Below are 26,175 nucleotides of genomic sequence, written 5' to 3'. Positions count from 1 at the left end.
GCTAAGCTGCCTTTTAACACGTTTTTAGGACCCCTCTCGGTGAGTAAGTCCACGTAGTCGTCGGAAAGATCAGACGCTATAGTTGAGTTCGAATGGCGATAATAGACCTCGAATGTCCGTAGCTTTCTCTCGTGATTGTAGGGCAATTATAGAGAAAGGCAGGAGGTAGAACTGCTCCGTACTGTCTGAAAAGACATAGGAAGGACTACTTGCCGCTGCGCATAGATTAAAAATATAGTACAAAATGATGACATGATCACCAAACCCTATCCTCTCACTGCAGGCAGTCTAGTGATCTCTTAACCTCTTTAAAGATAGTTCTATACCACGAATCCATACATCTATACATGGATAACCAGTGCCAAGCCCATATGACTCTTCTCCAAGAACGATATCGTCAACCCATCTACCCCACAATTCCTCAGGCTCTAGCCTTCGCACCCTGATCCAATTTCCCATCGTCCACTCTGAGCGCTGGATTCCTCGAAAAGAACGTCAAAACACTCAGATAAGCATCCATCACTACCTCAGCATCCTGCTCTCCATAGAGCCCTTTCTGCAACTTGACGGTAATCAGAGGATCCTTGCTTGGGTCATCGCTCATCTCAAGCACAATATCGTGCGGCTGGCCTGCTCTCTTTACATTTGCATCCACCATCTTCGCGCCACCAAGCGTCCCGCTCTCCGCTTGTCCTTGTTTGTAATCAAACAGAGCCTGGATAAGCGGCGCGTAAAGCGCATCCTCATCGGCGGGTGGAATACCAAGTGTGGTAAGAATGCTACCGAGCGGCACAGCTGAGTGCAGGAGAGCGTTTCGCATGCTTTCTTTAACGGCTACCAGTGTAGCTCCGAAGGTCTCAGTGCTTTCATATGGAAGACGGAGAGGCAGGTAGTTAGCGAAATAGCCCATGGTAGCTTGTTCGGTAGCGGTGGCACGGTTGGCATCTGCGATACCGATGGTTAGATCCCGTGCTTGGGTAAGTCTGGCGAGCATGACGTGATATGCCGTGAGGTAGAAGTTCAGAGGCGTTGTTTTGTGCTTCCTGGCACGATCTCTGATGCGGACAGCGACCATGGGATTGAGACGTGCGGACGCCTCGTAAAAGGTCCAGGACGGTCGGGCTCGGACGTAGGCACCGGGTAAGTTCATGACTGGAAGAGGGGACGGGAGATACGAATATTGTGATGTCCAGTATGCAAGATCATTCGAAAGCCTCCCTGCTTCTTTATCTGCTAGTTGTCGAGCAGAGTAATCGGCGTAGCTGGGAGCTGGAGGAAGTTGCATACCTTGGTATAGACTACCAACCTCTACGAAAAGGCGCTCGGTTGTCCAGCCGTCGCCGACCAACCTATGGTAGGCCAGGATAAAAAGATGATCAGTAGGTGTCCAGTAGTAGTTAACAATCTTGACAGTGTCACCTTCGGCAACATTGAATTTGTGCACTCGGAGATCGTCAAAGCCTTTTTCAGCAGCGGCCTTGTCTGAAACTTGGATGGCCTCGAAACGAACTCGAGGGGATCTTTGCACTAGTTGAACCGGCTTGCCGTCTTGTTCAGTGAAGCATGTACGGAAGACGTCGTGCCTCTGAAGGGTGGTATTGACGGCCGATTCAAGTCGGCTCATTTCAATGGGCCCTTGCATGTACATGCCGACGACGGAGTTAAAGATTGCGGAATCCAAAGGTAGCTGCATCTCACTCCAAGAGTACTCCTGAATCAGAGAAAGGCTTGTCTGGCGTTCGATTCCAGGCCCACCTTTATCCGGGCTTGGTGCAAGGGAGCTAGACGTGAGGGGAGTGTCTAAAGCTGTGTCTGAGGCGCTACCCGAGTTTAAACCATTGGAACTTGAGTCTTCTGTGATTGCGGGACCCTCTTGAGATATTGCGTCCCAATGCGTGAGCGGGATAGCAGCGGGTGAAAGTCGTTCTATCACCTCCTCCACAAGGTCTGTCACGGATGCACCACCCAGAATCTTCAACAGTGGGATGTCGATATCTAGATTTTTCGAAAACCTAACAAGCAATCAGCCACATTTAACAAAGTCCGCATAGTGACAACTTACCATGCGCCAATGGTCACTGCACTTAGAGAATCGACGCCTTCGTCAATGAGCGGCGTAGTAATGCTAATAGGATCATCGGCAGCCACCTGAAGAGCTACGCGAATCTTCCCAGAGACACCATCTGTGCTCGAGTTAACGATGGCTCAGTGAATGTATTGAGCAACAACGTACCAGTGATAATCTGCCGAACCTCTTCTATTGTCACTGCTTTGAGTAGCTGATCCTTGACAGATCCCACCGACGAAGTCGCATCACCTCCCCGACCTTTACCATCCGGGAGCTTAAAGTACGCCAAGCGTGGATCATCGTAGTACGGTATTTGGTCCTTGTGTGCAGGGTCAAACACCGGCATACCTGTTATAATTTCAACCGCATCAGGGCCGTTTGCTCGGTCCGAGACGACGGCCTCAGCAAACAGCGCCTGAAGCTCCCACTCGTTAACGGCATCGAACATGAATCTGACGACATCATACTCTTCCTCACGCCCAGCACGCGCAACAAATCCAACACCGTAAACAGCGCCAATGTCGATCGTGGATCCTGCCAGGCCACGCGAGCGACGAGACTGGGCGAGGGCCATGGTGTATGCATTGGCAGCGCTGTATGCAGCCTGACCGGGGTTACCTGAAACCATGACGAATGAGGAGAACATGACGAAGAAGTCGAGAGGATTAGCAGGATCTGATAGACGCTCATCCAAGAGACGAGCGCCGTTAACCTTTGGCTCCAACACCATCTCCATCATGTCGAGATCCATGTTCTTGAACATAACATCTTGTAGGATGAGTGGGCCAAATGCGACACCAGCGATTGGAGGCTTCGATTCGCGGATTTTCGCCAAACCCGCATCGAGCGAATCTGCCTGTGCAACATTCCTAGAAGGCGTCAGCTTGGAATTCGTACAGAAGAGAGTAAAGTCTCACATCGGCAATATCATCACATCACCTCCTATGTTAATCATATCGTCAATCCAGCGCTGGTCAGTAGTAGGATGACGGCTAGATAATACGACATGCTTTGCGCCATGCATAATCATGAAGCGACAGATTGAGCGTCCAAGATCGCCAGCCAGACCTACAAGGAGATACGTCTTGTCGTCGGAGAAGAGCTTGCCGTCACCAACAGAAGTAATTCGGGCAGGGACCATGTCCTCTGCCTTCCACTGAATTACCGTAGCGGCTGAAATAACAGCGCTTGTAATTTGGCTGGCCTGGACAACAGCTGAATCCTGAACGGTTCCCGCTTCGCTTGCTGTGCGCTTTGCCTGCTCCAGTATGGACACTGCGCGATTACTGTGATCGTGGGAAAGGACAGCACCAATCTCTTGGATGAGATGGTGGATGTTATGTCTGGAACAGCTAGGAGGGAGCACACTAGCCAACCGATTTCCCAGGCTAGTCGAGTTGTCATTGTCAGTCAAGCTGTAAAACGCTGAGAGGCCCGTTGGAAGCTTGCTCTTCAACCCATGCTGTGTCTCCTTCTCGTGTAATCTTATCCAGTGCTTAGGTTGAGCTCCAGAAGGCGGATTTGCTGAAGCAAGTGTAATTTTCGCCCCCAATGTCTCCGCCAGGCGAACAATTGCTTCAATACAAAATTTGGGAGGTTCGAAGATGAGCATAGAAGTTCCGGGGATTGCCTTCGAGAGTAGTGACTGTGCCAATATGTCTGCAGCAATGGACTGAAGGATACATACATCCGCGTCGAGTTGAGCGTCCAAAGTATAGATATAATCGGATGAAACCTCGACTGATGACACATTGGTTTCCGAAAGTGCTAATACGCTACGTCCTGATTGGGCGAGGGTTCCTTGGACAATGTGGAAATAGCCTAGATCACCAACACGGAAAGCGTTTGCAGTCGTGTATTGAGCCCAAATCTTAGCTTTCGCTGTCGTTGAGACACAAGGAGGAGAGAATTCGTTGACAACCTCGACATAAGCATGCCGCCCATCTTTCTCAACTCTCAGCGCTTTTTCGGTCGGGTCGAATTCGCCAAGGATAGGCCGACGGGTGGCGTTGAGGCGATCGTTTCTCACATCGTCCGGCCTTAGGCGCTGGACAGCTGCACGCGAGCCCGTGAAATAGAGCTCTGGCTCTGGAGTCCATAGAACACCTTGTTCCTCCCAGTTGAACGAATATTCTAGCCGCAAGAGATGCTCCACCAGTTGCTTCGGGTCAATACTCGCAGCGACATCATAGTCTACTACCTGGATCTGGACGTCGGCATGTTCCAATCGTAGAGTACGAAGAAGGCCAATGATTTGGCCCTGGCGCGGGTTGTTTCGCCACGCGCTCTCCGTTATCCACATAACGTGTTTCGCGTAATAGAAAATCGTTTGCGCCGCCTCGAACTTGACTTCATTCAGCCCAGCAAAGAACTCCTCGTCGAGCTCAGATAGCACCAGGAATGTGGACTTGGGACTACACTGGAAGTCGATCAGATCGGTCAGCTTTTCGAGGACGTCCACTTGTCGTTCTGGTAGATGAGTCTTGAGCTGTTCTATCATAGTCGAAGTCCCAGACGATTCTCCGCCGATGATGACAAGGGGAGCGAGTGGCTCACTTGGAGGCTCTACCAGCGGTTGTGTAAGTTTCAGCATTGACTCGTTGATAGCAATGGTGCTAAAGACAGAGTTCGGGGACACGTGACTGTCTCGATCAAGGGTCCTAGATTCGATTCCAGAAAAGCCAGTGCGTTTCATCACCTCGTCCCACTTGTCATAGGAAACAAAAGGCTCAAGAACACGGCCTTCATCAACACCGGCCCACCAGTCGGCGAACAGACCGAAAATGAAGCCGATGCGGGAGTGCTCTCTGTGAGTCACTTCGATGATTACAAGCTGACCACCCGGTTTGAGTAGCGCCCTCACGTTGGCCATGGTCTCATCCAAGCTGGGAGTGGCATGTAGCACATTCGATGCGATGATCAGATCGTAAAAGTTCGGAGTAAATTCCTGATCCTTGGGGTCTCGTCTGATATCGAGCGGGCGAAAGTCCATTAGATCTTGGTGTTCAGCAAATTCTTCAGCAGCCTTTTCGAAAAAGGCGTTTGATATATCTGTGAAGGTGTAGCTGTTGAAAGAAGGCGGGGTACCATTCTTCAACACATATCTTGTCGCACCACCTGTACCTCCCCCGATCTCGAGAATGTTCATGTTCTGGTGACGATGGGAGATCTGATGGATCAGCTTCTGGAAGTACTTGTACGCATTACCGTAACTCTTTGGTGAGCCGTAGAATTCGGTGAGCAGGCCATCGTGATCCATCATATCAAACGGGTTGCCACCATCGCGAACAATCTCAAGGATATTTTCACCAACCCTTTGGAGTAGACGAATATGCGGATGGTATGCGTACCTGATTATATGGTTAGCTTTTGTCAAATGGTCGTTGAATCACTCACTGTTCAATCAAGCTATGGATCTCAGCTTCCGTGTCGAATTCCCAGGCTGACACGTAGCAGGGAAGCCTACCAGACTTCGACTCGGCCACAATATGCTCGCACCACTCAATCTGCTTCTGATAGTGAAATGCAGCTTCATCGCGATCTTCCACAGTCAGGCCGGCAAGGAAGCTTCTGATGTAAAAGTATGTGACGCGCTCCATCACAACCACCTCCTTCTCCTCTTCTTTAGTAGACCAGTATTGCGGGTCGTCGAGTACTTTGTCCGGATTTAGAGGTCCCCACTCCCATTTCGAGTACATTTTGCGGTCATCAGCAGCTGTTGGTGGAGAGAACGGCTTGAAGCTTAGGCCCTCGACCTGGAGAATGGTAGACCTTGAAGTTGGTTCAAAGATCTCAATGTTGCCTCCAATGCTATTCTTTACAGCATCCAGGCTGGTGGAGTTGAATCCGACCACAGCTGGTGCCTTTCTAGCAAGGTTGGGGTTCAGAGCAATGCGATCGATCTGTGTGGGAACGAGAAGTGACCTGAGACGGCGATCTCCAGGGGCAGAGTATGCTCCAATAAAGGTTTGGAAGGCGACGTCGAGAGTCGCGGGATGTAGTACCAGGCGATGGCTACCATCTTCCAATTGTGGAAAGTTCACATCGCCCATAGCTTTGCTGTCGGCGCGTTTCATAGACGTCAGGCCACGGAACTGCTTGGTGTAGCCGTATCCAATCTCTTCCAGGACCCTGTAGAACCTATCAATGCCGATCTTGCTCATGTGCGGCGGTTCATCTTGAGCCTTTGGAAGTGCATCATTTGAAGCAGTCCCATATGTCACTACAATTTCTCCCGAGGCAGAGCTAGTGAGTCCATTTTCTCTAGCCAGACAAGAGTCGATCGTGAACTCGTAAGTAGCGTGGGTGAGACCAGACGCTTTGGCGTTGAGGGTCAAGTTAAGTTCGACCAAGCTGTCTTCATCTTCAAAGGTCACGGCCTTGTCGATGCTGAGCCGAAGGCATTCTAGAAGCTCGATTTCACGGTTGCCTGATGCGTGCATTGCCGCCTCGAAACCCATCACGACGTAACCGGCACCAGGAAACACTGTTTGACCTTGGAGCGCATGTCCATCGAGCCAGTCAAAGTCTCTGACCCGGAGGAAACTGTGCCATTGTGCGTTGGTCGCCGTGCTTTGAGCAGAGAGCTTACCAAGAAGTAGATGCGGCGCAGTTGAGCCATGGAGGAAGGATTGCGTAACTCGGGACTCTTTTCGGTATGATCGACTGTGGTCCCACGTGTACGTTGGGATCATCTTTGACAAATCAATAATGTTGGCGTCAAGTGATAGCTTGTCGTAAAGGCTGCTGAGGTTGATGCTAGCCGAGCCAAAGTGTTCCCAGACGTAGCGAAGGCATGAGGTGAACGAGTCAACGTTGTCTTTTCCACGCTCCATACATCCAGTATAAGGAATGCTAGAAGAGTAACAATTCTCGATGGTGTCCAAGCAGGGGGTCTTCAAAGCAGGATGACAGCCTACTTCGATTCCTAAGTCAAGCGGTGCGTGCTTAATCATGGTTTGCTCCACTGCTTGAGAGAACAGGACAGGAGAGACTAGGTTGTCTTTCCAATATTCTGCTTTACAGTCTTTGGGTGTCATTACCCTTCCATCATACACAGAAGAGATCCATGTAGAGGTTGGTGGGCCGTCTGCTTCCGGGATGTCGCAACCACACTGCTTCAGTACGTCAACGTAGGGTGCAGCACAAGGCTGCATGTGATGCGAATGATATGCCTTGTCGACCTTAAGAACACGTGCGAACTTAGACTCGTCCTCAAGGATTTCGCGAGCTTCTTCAATGGCGTCTTTGTCACCAGACACCGTGCAACTCTCTGGACCGTTACTCGCGGCGACAGAGATTCGGCCTTCAAACATCTCCAGGGCGCACAGAGCCTCCGCATCCTCCATAGATGTACCAACTGCCATCATAGCGCCTTCTGTGCCATTTGGAGACGCTGCCAGTTTTGACGTCAAACCTCGGAGGTAGGCAATGCGGATGGCCTGGGATGCTGTAACGAAGTTGGCAGCATAGGCGCATGCAATCTCGCCTGAGCTGTGGCCAACAACAGCCTTAAACTCGAGACCTGCAGCTTTCAGAAGCTGAACGAGTATGATCTGCACAGCGCAGCATAAAGGCTGAGAGAAAGTGGCGTTTGCCACGTTCGATTCGGTTCCCTCGAGAGATAGCTGCTCTTGTAAAGTCCACTTTGGCCTGTATTCCTCCGGCAAAGTCTTCAGGGATTCGTCCAGACTCTCGGCGATAACTTTTGCAAGAGGAACCGAGTCAATAAGGAGCTTGCCCATGGCCGGCCACTGAGCGCCCTGTCCAGTGAAAATGCCCATTACGGAAGGCTTTTTGTTTAATCCAGAGGAGACTGCTAGACCCTCCTTTTTCTCGATCAAGGAAATCTCCCTTTCAAGAGCAGCGACTACTGTAGGAATAGTCTTGCCAACAATAGCGCGGCGAGTGCCAAGGTCTGAACGCTTCTTCAGGTAAGTCCACACTAGGTCCTTCATTTGAATATCAGGCTCAGTCTGAAGGTACTTCAGCAGACTCTGCATATTTGCTTTGAGAGACTGCTCATTGCCTGCAGAAAGCGTAAGAGGTGCGAGACAAGGACTAGAGGTTTCGATAGGGGCGGTCTGTTCGATGCCCTCGAAGCTCTCCACAATCACGTGGGCGTTCGTACCACCAAAACCTAGGTTTGGTCAACTCATGCATTTTCCGTGGAACTTATGGGACTCTTACCGAAAGAGTTTACACTCACGCGGCGTGGTGCACCATGTGGAATCGAAGGCCAAGCCCGGGCGGTCGTGACGATTTCAAGGTCGTCATAGAACTGCGCAACTCTCGGGGCGAGTTGATTGAACAATAGGTTAGGGGGTAGAATCCCATGCTTCATGGCCAAGGAAGCCTTCATGAGACCAGCTATTCCAGCGGTCCCTTCAGTATGACCGATGACAGTTTTCACACTGCCTACATACATCGGTTCCTCATCGGCACCGCGTGGAGTATCTCCAAAGAATGCCGAGGATATTGCTTCAGCCTCCTGGGGATCCCCAGCGGGAGTTCCAGTACCTGCATAGGCCTGTGTAAGCGATCAAGCTCTTGCATAAACAATCTGAAAGTTATGTGTACACATACCATGAGCCTCGAAGAACTGGCAGCGATTCTCAGGCTTGCTCAGGTCGAGACCTGCCTTCGCGTATGTTTCGCGAATCAAGTCTTTCTGCGCCTTGTGGTTGGGCATCGTGATACCAGGTGTTCTACCATCTTGGTTCACACCGGTTTCACGGATGATGCACTCAATGCTATCACCGTCAGCCAAGGCTTGACTAAGTGTTTTCAGCACAATTGCAGCAACACCTTCCTAATCTACAGTCAGTTTCTCGTCATGTCAACGGCAGACTAGAACCCTTACGCCTCTCGCATAGCCATCCGCATCCGCATCCCACATACGAGACCGCCCAGTGGGCGAAAGCATGTTCAGTTTGCTTTCCACTACAAACGGCACTGTCCAAACGTCAGCTGCCATGCATATTTACACGTGAACGAGACTGATATACATGGACCCAAAATTAAGTTAGCCCCTGCAGCGACAGCCACTTTGCTCGAACCCTCTCGAAGCTGTTGCACGGCATGATGCAAAGCTACAAGCGATGAACTACATGCCGTATCGATCGTCATCTACGTGATAGATTAGCATAGTCGAGATAGAGAACTTCAACGGTAGCTTACACTCGGCCCATGCCAATCAAAGAAGTATGATACTCTGTTGGATAGAATAGCCGCAGAGGTACCCGTCGCACCATATGTGGGAATGGCATCGAGATCGTAATTCGTGATGTCGGCGAAATCATGCTGCATCATACCAACATAGACAGCAGTGGATGAGCCCTGGAGATCCTCGAGACGGAGACCAGCCGAGGAAATTCCCTCGTATACAGTCTCGAGGAGAAGACGATGTTGTGGGTCAATGGCATTGGCCTCATGTGCGTGGATGTTGAAGAAAGACGCATCGAAGGCGTAGGGGTCCTCTTCTAACAGGTAGGCATGCCTTGCATTACCTTTGCCGTGATATGAACCATCTGGGTTGTAAAAGGCATCGATGGCGAAACGGTCCACTTTGCTCTGCACGTCTCGTGGTTCTTTGAGGAGCTTCCACAGCTTAGATGGGCTGCTAGCACCGCCTGGAAAGCGGCAACCGCTACCAACGACTGCGATTGGCTCGTTGGTCTTCATTTTGTGATATGATTTGTGGCCACAGTGTTTAACAGTGTCACAGAATAAATGATGATGTTGAAGGGAGAGAATAGGTTGGCAGGACAGGAATACTAGCATGTGCCATCAACTTCATGGCATCATACTAATACCAAGTATTACCACAGTCAGATCAACCCACTTCTGAAATTGACCATGTCTTACTTGCAATTCAGAATGCATCGTCAAGGCCGACTGTGCTGAGTGTGCTTGGCTTGGCCGAATGAGAGCATCATACGCCGCTAACAAAACTGCGACCTGCAGATCTTCGTGGACGCTGGTTGCAACCACCGAAAGCCCTATGATAATCGGCATCCAGGAGACTTGTGTCATGTTTGATGCAGCTTCTCCGGCGAAGTGGTCAGCAATGGTTCGGCGTTCTGCACGTGCTACATGCGCCGAAGCTTGGCTCGTGTATGTGATGGCAGGCGCTAGATACCTAGGTAGGGTGCTAGTGTGATAGGGAAGACCGAGCCGCGGGCGGCAAGATCGCTTTAGCGACGACATAAGGTGTTTGTTGCGAGTATGTAGGGCGTGGATGACATTTAGGCTTCCCTCATGTCAGCGCTAGAGGATCGGTCCGGTCGCTGTCGCTAGGATCGGTCCGACCCCGACGCCTCGAGTCAAAGCTCACGCACTCGTCGTGCTCACTCGCGAGTTGAAAAACTGCATACTTTCATGAAGCGCATACAGAGATGGAGTAAGCTTATTCTTATAGCATTATTCACTCCGTAGGTCAATATAATACAGAGTTAGGAGTCATTATAGTATTGCTTAGAATACAGGGAGGGGAATAGTACCATAATAAAGAAGATTGTCATGGATGGGCATTGTTACAATATTGTTTGATTGTATCTTATATCCCGTGCTGAGCTTCGAGACTTTTCGTGTCTAGGAACCATAGGGGCTTCTGTCAGTTATCATTTTTAAAGTTGAACACGTTCGAGTCTGAGGTACGTCGTTGTGCACCTCAACGCCTGCTCCTTGAACGACTTGAGGAAGCACACCTTCGTTTTTTCTTCCCATTCCGCCATAATCGTATTAACCTTGTTTTGGTCTAATCCATCGCCTTGCAAAGCTTTCTGGAAGTGACCTGCCGAAATTGCCATGCCCCAGTCCACTGCGACCCCAGCATACCACACATAGTCTTCCTCCTTCAAGCTGCGTCGACTACGCCGAAGTGCCATCTCTTCAGTGGCTGGGTGCGTGACCCACTCGTCAAAATGCTCGCGCACGATCCAGGATGACCCCATATCAGCTAGGACAGATTTGGTGGCTTCGGCCGTGCGACTGTAGACAGGGATGTGAAATGACGAAGCAGCGTCCCGTGAAACCTTGCCCTCCTGCACCATTTCAGCCGTAGCATCGCGGAGAGATGATACGATGCCCACAACATTCGGCTCGCCAGATTGAGCTTGACCCGTGAATGTCAGCACGAGAGATCCACCAGGGAGAATCTCCGTGGCACGAAGTGTAAGGAAGTTTCGCAGGTCAATGTCTGCTTGCTCCTTGAACGGAATCTGTTTCAAGGCGTCGCTAAGAAACTCGCCGTGGGATTGTTGTGGCGGAGCAGCTGCGCGGTCGAGGTGCTGGAGACAGTACAAGGAGAAACCAAAGTGCGCTGAGCTGGGCTTCACGACGGAACTGTAAAAGCTTGCGGGCACCATGGAAAGGAAGACATCTGCTCCTGATTTCGACATGAGCAGTTGTTGTAGCTTTGTGATATGGCCGGCAACCACCGAAAAGTCGTTCTCAGGACGGTCGTTGAAAATGAGATTTGCATATGCATGGCTCTCCAGGCTCTCCATGATTGCCACGAAAGGCTCCAATCTATAGTCCAGCGAGATGGTCAGTTTGTGATAAATCCAGAGATTTGGGGACAATTTAATGAATGTACGTACGAGTTGTTTCCATCTGAACAACCGTACTCAACAATTGTAAAGCCATCGCTGATGAGACTGAGATTTTTCGCTGATGTTTGTATGATAGCTCGTTTGATCAACGGCAGAGCTTTCTTCATGGCCTCATATTGCAGCCCTGAGTTTGCAGAGTAGAATCCACCTCCTTGCATGGGTACGTTATGGGCCATGGTAGCTTATTTAACTTGCGTTGTGTGGTTGCTAAGGTCGTTAGGCGAGAGCTTTAGATAAGCAAGTCGTGAAGGTATAGGGCAATGAGAGGTTGTCGTGTACACCAGCTGACCGAACCGATTTGAAGTCAAGATCTGATGACTAGGGCAAAGTTATCTTCTGATTGTAATTCTAGATGTCTATCGAACACAAATTAGGGTTGGATATGAGTATGTCATCTTATGAATGGCACTACTGCGTGGCAGCGAGCTCGGACAATCTGGCACGGCACCGTTCAAACGCTGCCAAAGTTGCTCCTTCATCTTCTTCCCAGAGCAGGGCCACAAATCTAGAGGGCAGAGTTGCCGTAACGCTTTGCGTCGGCGTAATTCGGTGTTGCTACGTTGATTAGTCTATCTGCAAGGTTTGGGTAACAAGTGCAGAACTAGTGCTTACTGTTGCGCGTTCACCTCTCACCCCTTTCTTGGGTTGCACGCCCAGGAGATCCTCAATCTCAACCAGGAGCTTGATGCTGGTACTGATCGTCAGGCTGGCACAGTTCAGAGAGTAGCCTATCGGATCAAGATGGGAATAGAGACCGTCGAAATCAAGGTCTCGGCGCAATGTACCTAAATTGTCGCTGCTTCGTCCGTGCCTACCTTCCTGCAATGGCGGATAGACTGGCTCGGCTGTAAACGGCCTCTCAGGTGACGTGTAACTCATCCTTGTAAGAGAATTAAGGTGGTGGAGCCATCTCGTTGAAAGAGAGACTATGATTCGGACGCCAGACACATAGCATTGAGCAGCTATAAGCGCGCTTTTCTGTCGGAAAGAGTCATCGACACTCTGTTCTTGCGGGCTCTGCCTTAGGGATGAGTCCTGTTCTAGAACACCCGAAAGCTGCTTGAATATCGTGAAGACTTCACCTATGGGGTCTACCCCCTTTGGTCAGCTTTTGTGGTTATATCTGGAGAGTAACTGCGCAACACTTACACTTGTGGATATCTTGGCCGGAACACACCACGGCCACTTTCCTGGAAATGTTCTTTAGACGATACGCTATAGCTGGTAACTGCTCTAGAGCGTCATCAAGCTGACCTGCGGGAAGACCACCCGCAGGCGTCTCTACCAAAGCATGGGCTAGGTTTGAGTATCCGGATGAATCGTGAAGTGGCGGGGTCTCGAAGCCGTGCAACATGATGGAGGAGTTTCTGGGTGACTGTTGTGAAGAGTGGTAACTGTCTGGCGTTGTGAAACCATAGTGGTTCCCAGCAGAGGATAGGAGACCATGGAAGTCTACGTCGGAGAATTGTAGTTCGTTTTCTGTTCCATCTAGAAGTGGAGCCATTCCAGTAGAGTCCGGGGTCCGCATGCCCTGATTGTCTCCGTCTTGAAGGCTTGGGGCGGTCTTCTTGGAGGCCCTTGTGCTGTAGACGCAGTCTAGACCGGCCCTCGCGCACCGCTCACACTTGGCCAGGAAGTCTTTGCTGCCACTACACTTTAGTTTCTGTGCGTGGCATCTATCGCAAGAGCGACGTAACGCTTTGCCCCCTGTCGAGGGTCTACTTGTAGTGCGCCTATGACCGGGTTGTGAGGAATTTTCTGCGGCCCATAAAGGTGCCTCGGTGATGGGAGGCAGGGTGTAATCGTAGTTCATGTCGGTGGTGTGTGACAGGGAGATTTTCGGGGTACTTTTGAGCTTATAAGGCTGCGACTAATGTAGCGACGTAATTGGAAAGCCGATTTGACGGGAAAAGGCTTGGAAGACTTAGGTTTTAAGCTCTACGCTTAGCTTGCAGTACTTGAAGAAGGATTCATAATATTAGGTATAGAACTCTACATACACTATCTAAAAGTTATGTTAAATATGTTTAACTCTTGCTAACTTAACTTGACTTAACCTCGTTTTATATAAGCCTATCTGGCATTGAAAAAGCGAGTATGTGGCACGATAAAACCGGGCATGACTACATAATCTGACACACTCCTGTATGTCGCATCCTTACGTGATATTGCTAGGGTGTAATCCTCGATCGCCGGGGCCAAGTCCAAATTTCCGGGCCGTAGATACGAGAAATTGTGATGGCGTTCGAACCTAGCTCTTCTATTCCTTGGGATGAGAGATCAGCCCGTTCTCTTTGTGGACTCGGGTCCCCTCGAGCCACTCGTGTGTAAGTGTGTAGTAATGTCATCACCATCGTACACCATACATTAATTGGCCTGTTAAACGAGCAGGTGATAGGTCTTGCAATAGCATCTAAAAGTATAGTATGTCATAGAATAGACATCTCTTTGTTTCTCAGGATTGAATTTGTCGGATGGGCCTTGTCGTGGATGTTTTTAATAGAAGCAATGCGGTGCAGTACTGTTCAACAGGTTAGACTTTGGTGATACTAAGCACGCAGATTTAGCAAAGTTAGAATAAGCGAAAGAATATTAAGCCAGCGAGTACAGTGGCGGAAATAATTCCGTTATATTCGTGACGTTGTGAAACCATTGCAGAATTTCAATGTTGTGTACAGGCGGACCCCGTACTCATCTAATCACAGCAGTTTCCCTCGCCAGCTTTAATACCCCGTTTGCAACATTCACACAATCTTCCTTCCTCACAGGACATACATGTCCCATTTCGCACATCACCGTTGCAGTGTCTTTGGCCTCGTAATGGTACTTGATCAACTTCCTTGCTCTTTGCAGACAAAAATCCTTGGAGCCATGCACGTGTAATGTAGGCGTCTTCAAAAGAGCTCTCTCCTCTTCCAAAGCGCCTCGTGCAGCCGCATCAGCCTTTAAATAAAGCGCCGCCTCGTCCGGGAAAAAGCAGCAGATTAGCACTGCGAACCGCAATTTTGGTAACCAAGGAACCAATCCATGCTGCTGCTGCCACAACATCATCGTAGCCGCAAGTGCACCTTCGGAGAAACCCATGATAGCCATAATTTCTGCATCTGGATCCTGTTGCATGCTCTTCCAGTCATCAACTGCCGAGCGAACGGCATACGTGATGTCAACCAGGCTGTGCTCAACACTATCTCCCTTGGCACCGAACCAGCCATAAAACGCGGAGAGGTGTGAAAACAGCGGCAGTACGCCTGGTCCAGGTGCGGCGGGCAGCGGACCATTGACGAAAATGAACTGGAAGTCATTGCGTAGGTGGAAGCGAAGCTTCGAGACCTGGACGCGGAAAATGTCGGCAGAACAGCCGGTCCCATGTAAGCAGAGAATGGCTTTAGACGGTGGTTTGGAGGGGGATGATGTGACGTGTGTAGGCATATTAGATTGCGGATCGGGAAGCTAGGTGGGCTTCTACTGGGAGTTGTTTTGGCTACCAAGATGGTGAATTGATGTTCGGGAGATTTTATACGCTGATGCACTAGTGTTAGGCGTTGAGATTTTTCTTCGACTGTTTCGCGAAAGAGAGAGTAGAGCAATGTAGGCAGGGTCCAGCGCAATGGGAAGCACGACGCGGAGCTTATTGACGGAGATGGCAGGGATTTGACATCCAAAGCTGTTCGCTTTATCGTCTGTATTTTGGGGGCCCATTCTCCTGTTCCGGTCAATGCTTATCAGGGATCAGCAGGGTCTGGAACATGCATCTCGACGAAACATTACCAAAAATTTCCAGGATGCGGTGTAATACTTACTTCGTTAGGAAGGTAACGCCGCAAAGCCCCTTGGGTATCAGCTCAACTGCAGCTGTAGAACCTACGCTAGCGATCGATTGTATAACTGCAGCTAAATCCTTCGCGTAGTCGACAGCGCCGAAAATCGCCGAGTCCCTGCAGTCAAACAGGCAGCATCGAGCAAACTTGGATGACGAGGATCGAAACTGACGGTCGGCACTGGCAGTTTTTGAAAGCTCGGACATCGATGTGAATCAGTGTCGTAAGGTAAGACGGTTGGTAGTGAAGCAGTGAAATTGCTGCCTGTTTGGCTCTTAAGTCTCATCAGACGAACTTTTTGGAGCAAGAGACTGCTACAGCTACACATTTATCGCCTGCCTGAACCCTGAAAAAACAACTCTACACTACAATAATGACCGTTACTGGAACCTTCTCGCCACCACGTACGCAATGTGCAGTGGTGGTGAACGACGAGGACAAAGCCATCGTATGGAATGGAGCCCCCTGCCCAGCTCTCAAACCAGAGGAGTTTTACATCCGTACAGAAGCAGTAGGTGTAAATCCCAGTGACACCAAAATGCGTGGCAGTTTCGTGACTCCATTTGGCATCCTTGGCACCGACTATTCAGGCACCGTCGTTGCGGTGGGAGACGATGTCAAAGATGTTGCAGTCGGAGATCGGATATGTGGCGCACAGCACGCCATGAACGCTAACACACCCGAGCGTGGTTCTTTCCGCCAGTACAATGTGTCGGCCGGGAAGATTTGGTTGAAGCTGCCCCAGTCTATCAGTACTGAGGCTGGAGCAACGTTCGGCGCAGGCATCAGCACCGCTGGCCTGGCCCTAAAGCTACTTGGTCTTCCGTTGCCGGATGCACCGGTGGAGAAGCCGGTTCAGGTCCTTATTTATGGTGGAAGTACCGCAACTGGTACCATTGCAATCCAGCTCCTGAAACTGTATGGCCTCTTAGTCCTCTAACGTTTCTTGATGTGCAAATGCTAACCAGTAGCACCAGTGCTAATCTAATCCCTATTGCGACCTGCTCGCCGAGGAATTTCGAGCTTGTCAGATCTTATGGGGCTGCAGAATGTTTCGACTATCGTGAGAAGGATTGCGCCCAGAAGATTGTAAGTCTCGCTCTAACCTGATGATGCTGCTTGTTGGAGTTCCTTGCTGACTAGACTATCATCGTGTAGCGGGAATTTACCAAGTCAAATCTGCGGTACACGCTTGACTGCATCACGACCGTTGAATCAACAGCATTCTGCTTTGCCGCAATGGGGCGTGGGGGCGGAAAATACGTATCTCTGGATCCTTTTGCATCCCATGCAGCCACAAGAAAGACGGTGAAGACCGACTGGGTGCTTGGGCCCTCTATCTTTGGTGATGGATCCACTTGGCCAGCTCCTTACGGACGGCCACCAAGTGCAGAAGTGCGCGAGTTTGGCCAAAGACTCTGGGCTGTTGCTCAGCAGTTGGTGGATGAAGGAAAGCTGAAGCATCATCCGTTACGTGTGCTGGAAGGCGGCCTGGAAACAGTATTGGATGGGATGGATTTGGTCAAAAGTGGTACCCTATCTGGCGAAAAGGTGGTTGTGCGACTTAGATATTAGCGACTTATAATCTCCATGAGACCTTTCGCCATATTGGGACGTCAGGTTCGCGAAGTTGTTAGCTCTAGGTGCTTGTCAACAAGTTTGCACTATATTCCGCGCGATCTGTACACGTTGCAAGGCAGGCATCTGGCGGGTGAGGGGCAAAATAAGATCTTTCATTACGACCCATGTTCTATTTTTAAAGACGTTACCCAAATCTCCCCAAGGGACCAGGGTCCTATGAAGTTTTGTCGGCGTCCAACAACGCATCTACATTAGCGCTGTCCCGGTACGAGAAGCGGACATTGATGCTTTGCTGCTTTGTGAGCAGCGTCTCGGTGAAACGCAAGCTTGCTGAAGGGTCAACAAGAGAGATCTATGTCCACTGTCAGCAGGAAGCTCGTGTCCGGCTCCTGAGCACTAGACTTGACGCGAGCGTCGTCGTACAGCATGCTCTGTTGCTGTGGAAGATAATGCGCTCGGTAGAAAGAGAAGAAGAGCGGCGAGAGCTTACATCGAAGAGCGAGTAGAGCGTAGCCACGAGCTTGTAGATCTCGGCAAGGGCGATGTTCTTGCCAAGGCAGGAACGGTTGCCTGCGCCCCACGCTAAATCTGTGGCGTTCATGGCTTTCAGTCGCTTGGCATATTCGGCACTCGGCTCCTCCGCCTCCTGCAGCCATCGCGACGGTCTGAACTCTTTGGCGTCGCTCCCAAACGCTTCTTCGTCAAAGTGCGTCACCCATGGCGAGATGCCCACGATGGTTCCAGGTGGCAGAATGCGTCCATCCGGGAGCTTCAGCCCGCTCCCTGCTGGCACCACCCGTCTCGAGAGGAACGCCATGATGGGGTGGATGCGAAGCGACTCTTTCACGACAGCATTCAAGAATGGAAGACCCTGTACCGCCGCGTATGCAGGCGGTAGGGAAAGCTTGGCAGCCTCCAGCTCTTCCTGCAGTTTTGTCGCAACCGCAACGTGTTGGCCAAGTTGGTAAACGAGCGTACCGAGAACAATGGCCACCGTATCAGCCCCAGCTAGAAGCGGCAGAACAACGTAGCCATTCAGCACGAGGTCATTCACCACCTGCGGAGAGGCCTTTTGCGACTCCAAGAACTGCGACAGCAGGTCGTATCGGCTTGGATCTGGAGCACCTTGAGTCATTCGTTTGTCGATGAGGCCTCGTGCCCTGCGTTGGAAAGCTGCCATCCGCTTCTTAAACAGTCCGACGATCGGACTTCTGCGCACTAGCGAATGGATCCAAGGCATAGTAAACACCTGTCAGTTATCAGTCAGTGCATTCTCTGCATTCTCTGCAATCGCTTCAATGCACTCTGCATACCATAGCTCGGTACCTTAGCACGGCATCAACCCCCGAGAAGATACCCTCCCGATCACCTCCCGCCTCAATAAACCCAAAATCGGAAGAAAGGGTCAGTTTCATTACAGCATCATATGCGACTAAATGGAGTCAATGCTAGGCCTAATGACCAATAGAATGGCTTACAATAGTGCATCCACGAATGGATCGGCACCGACTTCCCTTCATCTCCCCTTACAGTAAAATCTTGGTCGAGCTTCTTGATAAATTGGACGATGGTAGTATCAATGAAAGGCTCCTGTTTTATAACATTCGACATGGAGTAGACCCCGGCCACGGGTCTTTTCAGCATTCCGTGCTTGGAAGTTTCCTGGGCGTACAAAACAGAAGGAACAAGTTTTCCGTTGAATTCGTTTTCCCAGACGCTCCAATGGTGGCTCTACGTGTAGGACATGGTCAGCGACTTTTTCCGATACCCACAGTACAATAATCTAACCTTGGGCAAAGGATTGCGGATACCATAGATCAAGGGGATCATCGCGGGATCTGAGATGCTGACAGTCCTTGGACCGATTTGGACTACTTTGCCGTATCTCTGATGGCATTCCTGGAGATACTTGACAGTCTGGCCTTTGAAGGCATCCACGAATTGGAATATATCTGTAAGAATGTTACAACAGTTTGATCTGGTGTTGACCACAACTTTCGGCTTACCTGTAAACTTTCGGCTAATTGGCCCCGGAAACCCAGCGAGCCTCGAACGATAGAACGTAGAAAACTGCCAGGAGATACTGCAAGCAATACAGAGCGCGAAAAGGATGACCAACATTGTTCAAAACGGTTAGACCGAAGTGTTCACCAATAACACGGTATAACGAGGGTTCTACCAGACGCGGCGGCACTCTTTCCTAAATACTTTATAATCAATAGCTCGAGGAGTAGCATAGGCAGCGTGAGGTTGGGTCACAGCATAAGGACTGAAGATGCAGAGGCTACAACAGGCTTGTCTGTCTGCCCAATGTGTCTTGACTCAGGCCAAAGATGTCCGCGCACAACGGCGTTCTTTTCGCCACTCTATGACCTGATTCGGATTTTTTGGGCCTTTCTCGTCGAACAAGCAAGTCAATTTCAGCTCGCTATCACCGATTGCTTTGAGCTGTCAGGCCACCAGCGGGTGCTGATTGATGATGCATGGTTTGTCCGGTACTACAAGATCCACACGATTACTCACCCATGCACATGAACGACCGGCGTTGTGGCGTGCGCGTGCGTGATGCAGCGGCCTAATCCCTCATGCGTGCCGGCCCGCATAAAGGTTTCGTAAGGCGTATTTGCTAGCGTGAGGCTTAAGTTCGCCTTGCGCGGTCGTAGCGGTAGCATCGGAGCATGCGTTTTTTCCCTTCACTAGTCGACCCAAAAGACGCGTGTAGGTGTGTACACCCTGTACGTGCACGTTTGATCCGTGCAGCTCGATAACGACTCTCGTGGCTCATTTCCTCCCCGTGTAGAGATAAGCAGGGATACATAGTATATGTAAGATGCGGTTGAATGCTGGGCTTACGCTGTGCTGTAGCATTCGGCGTTTTTGATCTTACCCCCACTCTATTTCAACCCATGTTCGGCGTTCTGTGTGATATGGATATGCAGGCGCGCATTATGGCGACTGTTGCCTAGATTCTTGCCGTCGGCACCACTCACAACTTCGGCTTCGCGCATGAAGCTTTGGCAATTGACCTCTCATAGCTGCTACTAACCCGCCTCCTCGCCGACGTGTCTATAAACTTCACACATAAGAGATATCTTTTCATCAATCCCTACCACTCACATTCAGGCGTTAAATTAATGGCCCATGACAATGCTTGCGAACAGCTCCCTAGAAATGGACTGGACTTTATCAGGATCGCCAGTAGAATACCTAGTCGTTACCCTGAGATCTCCGACAACAAGGTTGTACATAGGCGATGGCTTATGAAGCCTTACTCAACACACACACACACACACACAAAGCGGCAGCTATTCATCGCGGACAGTGAGCTTCAGGAGAACATGACGCCAATAACCATTGCAGAAACCAAACGCCACATGACGTTCCACGCGGTCTTGTAAAAGTAGCTGATAGTAGAGCCAGAATAGATTCGCAGATTTGTAAATTTCCAGCCAAACAGTAGCTAATAGCAGGGCCAGAATAGATTTACGAATTTATGCGTTTCTAGTTAAAGATTAGCTAAAAGTAGGGCCGGAATGGATTTACAGATTTATGTATTTTTAATTAAAGAGTAGCTAAAAGCAGGGCTAGAATAGATTTACAGAACTATAGTATTTTTTGCAAGAAGCTAATAGTAGAGCTAGGATAGAGTCGTAGATTTATAAGCTCTTAACTAAGAAATAGCTAAAAGTAGAGCTAGAATAGATTTACGGATTTATAAGTTTTTAGCTAAGAAGCTAATAGTAGAGCCAGAATGGATTCGTAGATCTACTTTAGGTTTAAGTAGGAGTTTACAGATTAATGCGAGAACAATAATAGTCTTTCCTATGCCTATGCTATATGCAAGCACCGCACCTTTGCTACTATCACTTAAGATTCGTAGCAGGCGGTTTACAGCGTGAAGCTGATAATTCCTCAGTTTAAGCCCTTCAAATGCATTGCGTATCTCTTTGGGTGTTGTATCAAGAAAGCCTCGAGAGATGCTCTTGTTCTCTCGGCCTGCCTCAATACCGCGTTGGATGACGTCCTAGAACTCATCTACCAAAGTCTGATAAGTTTCATTAGTTAGTTCCACGCTCTTTCTTTTCTTCGGCTTCTTCTTTTCTTTTCCTTTCTTCTTCTTCTCTGATTTATTAGAGCAGTCTGGGCTATGTCCTGTATTGAGGTCCGCGCCATTTGTGTTAATATATTCAGGACTGCTGGTATTTGGAGGTGATAATGGATTGATAAGGCCCACTTCATTGACCATAGCACTAACGAGCTCGGTAGACTCTAGCGGACGGTACGTTGAGTGCGGCTCAGGACCCCTCTCGGTGAGTAGATCCATGTAGGCGTAGGAAAGATTGGAAGCCATAGTTGGGCATGAGTGAGTAGCCGCGAGTTGCAAGAGTGGAAGGGAGAAGTAAGTAGCGACTGAGCGTGGAATATATTAGCTTCCAAGCGCAAAGACCCCCATAATCTACTAGCTTATGCATATTACCTAGGCACTGGCCTAGAAACGACAGGAGTTCTGGTGTTACAGCTGCTAGATACTGTGCTTTCACCGCGAGGGTAACATATGCGAGCTAAATCGAGATCTAGCCAAGTTCCCGAACTCTGCTGCCCTTCACGCTCCTACTACACCAGAACTCTAAGTATTGTCAGAGATCATTTAAGCAACACGATATGTTTGCCGACTGTCGATTGTAATAACTAGCATTCCAACATCCAACAGCAACGTTGATGTTGTCGACTATGGTGACGAGCGACTCAAATACATCGTTCAATTTCTTCTGGACATCGGCGACCAAGCTTTCATGAAACAACTGAGGCAATTCGGCATTCACATGGAAGCCCAATTGGTATAAAATCTCGCAGAGAATTGCTTAAGTCCACTAATCCTATCAGTAGAGTAGAAGCTACTTGAAAGATAATCCCGGCAAACTATTAAAGTCGTTGACTTCAGTCTCCCGAATCGACGACGACGTAACCAACAATCAATTGAAGCGTCAGAGAAGAAGTCGGGTCAGATGCGTCTAATCTTTTAGTCCTTTACAAAAAATATTAATTCTTGAAAGGCTGCCTTAAGCACGGCATGTGCATAGTTTGAATAGTCCAACTATAGAAGCTAGCCGAGTGAAATATAATAGCGAAAGATTTCACAAACGCATATTCGAAGCCAGAACGGGTAACACAGTTCCAAGATACCTCCTTACTTTTTCCCCATGTCTCATCTCATCGCTACCGTATATCTCCCCATCATATGTACACACACCCTTCCGCGACCTTATTATTCACAGAGGCGATCCCTCCCTACACCTTGCACTCTTCTTCCCACAATCACTTGCAACCCCATAATCGCAACACCCTCCACTAGCGCTACATTCAAACGCGTGTTTCTTAACCCGCTTAGTCTTCACAGCATACGTCCCGGCGCCTACAATGCAATTTCCACAGTACACGCCTTGCGTAAGGCCGCTGACGCAGGCGCAGCCATTGGAGGAACACGCTCGTTTGTCGAGCTCGAAGACGCTGCCGTGAGCGTCAAGGCTGTTGGCGTTTGGAGCAGGGGAGGCGGTGGCTTGGTATGTTGTGATGGTGAAGAGGAGGAAGAGAGTAGGTTGGAGATACATGTTGAAGTAAATAGCGGTATAATTGAGTAGATTCTCAAGATATGTCTCAACTCATACGGCGATGGAGGTGCGACGGAGGGATCCTTATATGTGTTTTCAGGGCGGCATGGCACCTCGTGATGTAGGTAGACGTACAAAACTATGCAGTAGCGGACAGCTAGTTCTGCTTCGAGAAGGTAACTTCACCATCAACCAATCGAACCGAAGTTTAAGAAAACGCTAGCAGACGAGGCGTTGCAGATGGAAATTGAAATGCGGGGGAGCTCGTGTTCCAAGGCCTCGTATTCCTCGCATAGTAGCTTTTTGAGGACCATCACTACAAGACAACATAACGCTGGATAGCGAGAAACATAGCCAACGTATGCGGAGATTACCACACCTAGATATTAGAAAGTCTGTCCAAGACTGATGCCAGGCCGGTAAGCCTAGACGAAATGCATGTACAAATAAATCTGAGCAACGCCCCAGTCCATCATGGCATGGGCCCAAGTACTCGACAAGTGCGATCAGATAGCCCGTCTACTTTCGACATGACTCCGCGAACCCTATTCAGATTCTACAAGCATCTACAACCCAGTCTCAAACGGGACCCTCAGCCTCTGCTTCTTCCGCCTCTCCATCTCGCCCTCATCCCCACTCCTCTCATCTTCACTCGGCCCCTTTTCCTCGACCATGACCCCCGAATTACCCCCATCACTGCTCGGCCGCCCCGTACTACCCCCTGCCTCGCTCCTCGTCGGGCTCAGGCTGCGGAGCCGTTCAATCGGGATGCGCTTCTGCAGTCTACTAGCTGCGGTGGGATCGAGCTCCGCGATGGCGACGGGCGTGGCGATGGAGAGTAATTCGCCCAGGGCTCCGAGTTCCTTGTTCATGCTTGAGTTTTGGAGCGAGGCGAGATCACCGGGCTCCTGTGATGTCTGTGGGAGAACGGTTGTGGGCATAACGGCTAGTTCGGATAGCCAGCGGCGCACGAGGTAGCGCTTGGTGCGGCTCCAGGCACCGAATTCTTCAGTCGCTGGGTCGTAATTCTGGCTGAGCTTCAACTTGTCGTCGCCGAACCAGGATGTCATGAGTCGCCATTTAATGGAGCCCCACCACCCTACAGGCACAATACCAGGTCGTGGGCCCCGCCGCGTCCAAAGTGTGGAGTGCTCGGTTGCGAGCTCATAGTACAGGGATTCGTAGACGCCTCTGCGCATTGGATTCTGTCGCTGGGAGGCGAGGTTATGCTTGACGGCATACCCTAAAGTTGTAGGTTGGAAGTCAGTGTATGGTCATGTGAAATCGTTATAGGTACGTACATAGGACGATGACGACGAAGAGTACTGGAATCGACGTGATGAACCACCTAACAAGTTAGCGTACGGCTTACAGACAGATCCGTGCATCTCCTTACCACTTGATAGGTGGATTCTCTGAAAAGGTGTTGACGTCTAGAGTAGCGCAATTAGTCCAAGTCCTAAATAGTTCGTCATTAACAATACGTACTCATGCCGAAGAACCCAACCGTAAACGTGAGAGGCAGGAATATGAACGTTATCCAGCTAAGCCGCCACATAGACAGTCCGAGCTGCAACGAGTGTCGGGCATCTCGTATACCTAAGCGTGAAGGTATACGTCAGTCTCCATCACTCAGCAGCCTGTACACAGATTTCACGTACCAACAGACTTGTACATCAAGTCCGACAGCGCTGTCGTCGGTTGAATGACGTCCCTTTCCCACTGGCCCGTCAGTTTCTCGATCTCGTCAGGCACTGAACCGAGCCACGGTTCCTCTTCCTTCGGAACTGATTGTGCAAGCTCGTGGAGGTAAGAGCGCATCTCCTTGGCGATATCCGCATGGATATAGAGTAGTCGTTCCACCTTGAGCCACTGCGCACTGTTTTTCCACAGCTCAGGGGCGCGAGACTCGTCCGCCGGATTCTCGTAAACTAGCAAGACAATTAGCAGTGTAGTACCTTAGTAGGCTGAACATGAGGGGTCTTGACAACTTGGTAGATGTTCATAAAAGCGCCACGAAGCACGAGGACACCTAACATAGCCGTGCAGATGATTCACAACTTACTTTTATCTTCGAGAATACCAACATGGGTCTCGCAAACAGTGAGGAACTTGTCCCAATTATATGCGACCGCCTTGAATATATCCTTGAGAATGAAATCCATACACTCAGTCGCAAGCGTCTCGTCATTATCCATCTCTTCACGCGGTAAGTAAAAAGTAAGCCGCCTCCAGCGCGATTCGATTTCCTGCCGAGCACCAATCAACGTGTCTTTGACAGAGCCACTCTGCGAGTTTTCGAATATGATAATCGTGTTGCCGTTGTCGAGGGTTCGCAGTTTGGGTATGTACCGATCCTGATGTTCATTGGCGTCTACATTGCCGTACTGTTTCTTTAAGCGCTGGTACTCCTCGAATGCCTCTTCATTGTACGGGTTTGGTATGTCAGGATCCACGGCTTGCCCTGGCTTGCCGTCACTCAGTTGCACGTAGACGGAGAGGCGCTGCACATAGACGTCGTAACCGTAACAGGGCTGATCGGCCACATCGTAGTGGTTGAGCTCCATCATCGGTTTTAGGCCGCCGGCACCGGGTGCATTCATGACTGTGTGCCTTTCGTAATGCTTCAGGTAGTCACAGCCAAAGGCCGCACGACTGATGCCTCTCCATGGGTCTCGCTGCGCCCTGAACGTCTTACCGTTGAGTACCGGCTTTCCACCCCTTTGTTGAGGCCTTTCATATCTTGCCCATCTGCCAAATGTGGTGCCGACTAAATCGTCGCTTGCGTCGATATTGAACTTGCGTAGAAGGAATCGCGTCGCCCAGCTCGCGTTTTGTACATGTATGACCCTCAAAGCTGCCTGACCCGAGAGATCTTCTTTACGGTAAAAGCGACGTAAGCTGTCGATGTCGCAGAACTCCTGCGCAACGATCTTCCTTCTGCCCTCATTGGTATGTTCCCTCGCGACATAGTCAATCAACAGCACGCGCCCCTGTTTCCAGCTGTCCTTGTTCCATTTCTCGCGCCATTCGATGTTAGGACTGTGTTTGCGCCGATGGCCAAAGGTGCCTTTTCGTCGTTCGCGTAGCAGCGGCTGAGACTCGCCTCGCTCCAAAGTTGGGTGCGATGGACGAGAATCGTATGCACTGAAGGATCTAGGTGGTGCTTTCAGTGGCATCAGTACATTATTCGACTATGCTGCCTAAGCTTCAACTGGAGCTACTGGGGAACTCACCATTCATACGTGTAGGACTAGGACTTGGCTGCGGCGGTTCTCCAGACGCCGTATCCTCGACCATAATCGGCGGCGGCGGATCCGACTTGGAGCGATGAAGCCCCAAACTCGCCATGGTACACTAGAGGGTCGAATGAAGCTTGCTGTAAACTGGTGAAGCTTGAACTGTTCCACCGAACAGGGGCACAACGAACGGGCGATGGTGCGACGACAACACTGGCAAACAAGAAGTGATTGTAAGCGCAGCGC

The 26,175-nt window shown here is 50.1% G+C and overlaps 9 protein-coding genes across 9 annotated transcripts; 1 reads left to right on the top strand and 8 right to left on the bottom strand.

Moving 5' to 3' along the window:
• Window positions 1–211: 211 nt before the first annotated feature.
• K460DRAFT_414864 (putative polyketide synthase) lies at window positions 212–10,277 on the bottom strand. The gene is made up of 10 exons (XM_040937707.1): window positions 9,248–10,277; window positions 9,076–9,196; window positions 8,931–9,022; window positions 8,654–8,879; window positions 8,258–8,587; window positions 5,465–8,207; window positions 2,986–5,418; window positions 2,234–2,937; window positions 2,063–2,183; window positions 212–2,012 (listed from the first exon to the last, which is right to left on the bottom strand). Exons 1-10 carry the CDS (start codon window positions 9,848–9,850, stop codon window positions 422–424), a joined length of 8,964 nt encoding a protein of 2,987 aa, XP_040790851.1. The 5' UTR covers window positions 9,851–10,277; the 3' UTR covers window positions 212–421.
• Window positions 10,278–10,465: 188 nt separating this feature from the next.
• On the bottom strand, window positions 10,466–11,858 carry K460DRAFT_393395 (S-adenosyl-L-methionine-dependent methyltransferase; the record flags this gene model as incomplete). The annotated part of the gene is made up of 2 exons (XM_040935936.1): window positions 10,466–11,599; window positions 11,671–11,858. 2 exons carry the CDS (start codon window positions 11,856–11,858, stop codon window positions 10,696–10,698), a joined length of 1,092 nt encoding a protein of 363 aa, XP_040790850.1. The 3' UTR covers window positions 10,466–10,695.
• Window positions 11,859–12,187: 329 nt separating this feature from the next.
• K460DRAFT_403578 (uncharacterized protein) lies at window positions 12,188–13,495 on the bottom strand (the record flags this gene model as incomplete). The annotated part of the gene is made up of 3 exons (XM_040936644.1): window positions 12,188–12,237; window positions 12,309–12,773; window positions 12,832–13,495. 3 exons carry the CDS (start codon window positions 13,493–13,495, stop codon window positions 12,188–12,190), a joined length of 1,179 nt encoding a protein of 392 aa, XP_040790849.1.
• A 786-nt stretch (window positions 13,496–14,281) lies between these two features.
• On the bottom strand, window positions 14,282–15,279 carry K460DRAFT_414862 (DUF341 domain protein). Its single transcript, XM_040937706.1, has one exon. The coding sequence runs from the start codon at window positions 15,109–15,111 to the stop codon at window positions 14,374–14,376; it is 738 nt and encodes a 245-aa protein (XP_040790848.1). The 5' UTR covers window positions 15,112–15,279; the 3' UTR covers window positions 14,282–14,373.
• A 594-nt stretch (window positions 15,280–15,873) lies between these two features.
• On the top strand, window positions 15,874–17,075 carry K460DRAFT_280935 (putative enoyl reductase; the record flags this gene model as incomplete). Its single annotated transcript, XM_040928446.1, has 3 exons — window positions 15,874–16,418; window positions 16,478–16,589; window positions 16,659–17,075. 3 exons carry the CDS (start codon window positions 15,874–15,876, stop codon window positions 17,073–17,075), a joined length of 1,074 nt encoding a protein of 357 aa, XP_040790847.1.
• A 220-nt stretch (window positions 17,076–17,295) lies between these two features.
• On the bottom strand, window positions 17,296–19,408 carry K460DRAFT_384434 (putative cytochrome P450 monooxygenase; the record flags this gene model as incomplete). Its single annotated transcript, XM_040935499.1, has 6 exons — window positions 19,088–19,408; window positions 18,870–19,033; window positions 18,560–18,812; window positions 18,395–18,513; window positions 17,572–18,330; window positions 17,296–17,433 (listed from the first exon to the last, which is right to left on the bottom strand). Exons 1-6 carry the CDS (start codon window positions 19,200–19,202, stop codon window positions 17,296–17,298), a joined length of 1,548 nt encoding a protein of 515 aa, XP_040790846.1. The 5' UTR covers window positions 19,203–19,408.
• Window positions 19,409–21,105: 1,697 nt separating this feature from the next.
• Window positions 21,106–21,432, bottom strand: K460DRAFT_353282 (uncharacterized protein; the record flags this gene model as incomplete). Its single annotated transcript, XM_040931704.1, has 1 exon — window positions 21,106–21,432. One exon carries the CDS (start codon window positions 21,430–21,432, stop codon window positions 21,106–21,108), a length of 327 nt encoding a protein of 108 aa, XP_040790845.1.
• Window positions 21,433–22,357: 925 nt separating this feature from the next.
• Window positions 22,358–22,591, bottom strand: K460DRAFT_247729 (uncharacterized protein; the record flags this gene model as incomplete). Its single annotated transcript, XM_040927358.1, has 1 exon — window positions 22,358–22,591. A coding segment is annotated over one exon (234 nt), but the record flags the coding sequence as incomplete, so codon positions are not given.
• A 665-nt stretch (window positions 22,592–23,256) lies between these two features.
• On the bottom strand, window positions 23,257–26,041 carry K460DRAFT_403573 (uncharacterized protein; the record flags this gene model as incomplete). The annotated part of the gene is made up of 7 exons (XM_040936643.1): window positions 23,257–23,933; window positions 23,992–24,038; window positions 24,087–24,123; window positions 24,179–24,289; window positions 24,352–24,621; window positions 24,756–25,856; window positions 25,927–26,041. 7 exons carry the CDS (start codon window positions 26,039–26,041, stop codon window positions 23,257–23,259), a joined length of 2,358 nt encoding a protein of 785 aa, XP_040790843.1.
• Between the last annotated feature and the right edge of the window lie 134 nt (window positions 26,042–26,175).

Source organism: Cucurbitaria berberidis, assembly GCF_010015615.1.
Source record: "Cucurbitaria berberidis CBS 394.84 unplaced genomic scaffold K460scaffold_2, whole genome shotgun sequence".
Taxonomy (NCBI): Eukaryota; Fungi; Ascomycota; class Dothideomycetes; order Pleosporales; family Cucurbitariaceae; genus Cucurbitaria; species Cucurbitaria berberidis.
The sequence above is the reverse complement of the archived record's forward strand: the minus strand, read 5'-3'. Positions and strand labels throughout refer to the sequence as shown.

Excerpts from the sequence above, each read along its gene's own strand:
- K460DRAFT_414864 (XM_040937707.1), bottom strand. The coding sequence starts at position 9,850 with ATGCTAGTATTCCTGTCCTGCCAACCTATTCTCTCCCTTCAACATCAT. Across the intron at positions 9,197-9,247 it reads TTGATTGGCATGGGCCGAGT|ATGACGATCGATACGGCATG; the intron begins GTAAGCTACCGT and ends TCTATCACGTAG. Across the intron at positions 2,013-2,062 it reads GCAGTGACCATTGGCGCATG|GTTTTCGAAAAATCTAGATA; the intron begins GTAAGTTGTCAC and ends ATTGCTTGTTAG.
- K460DRAFT_414862 (XM_040937706.1), bottom strand. The coding sequence starts at position 15,111 with ATGCCTACACACGTCACATCATCCCCCTCCAAACCACCGTCTAAAGCC.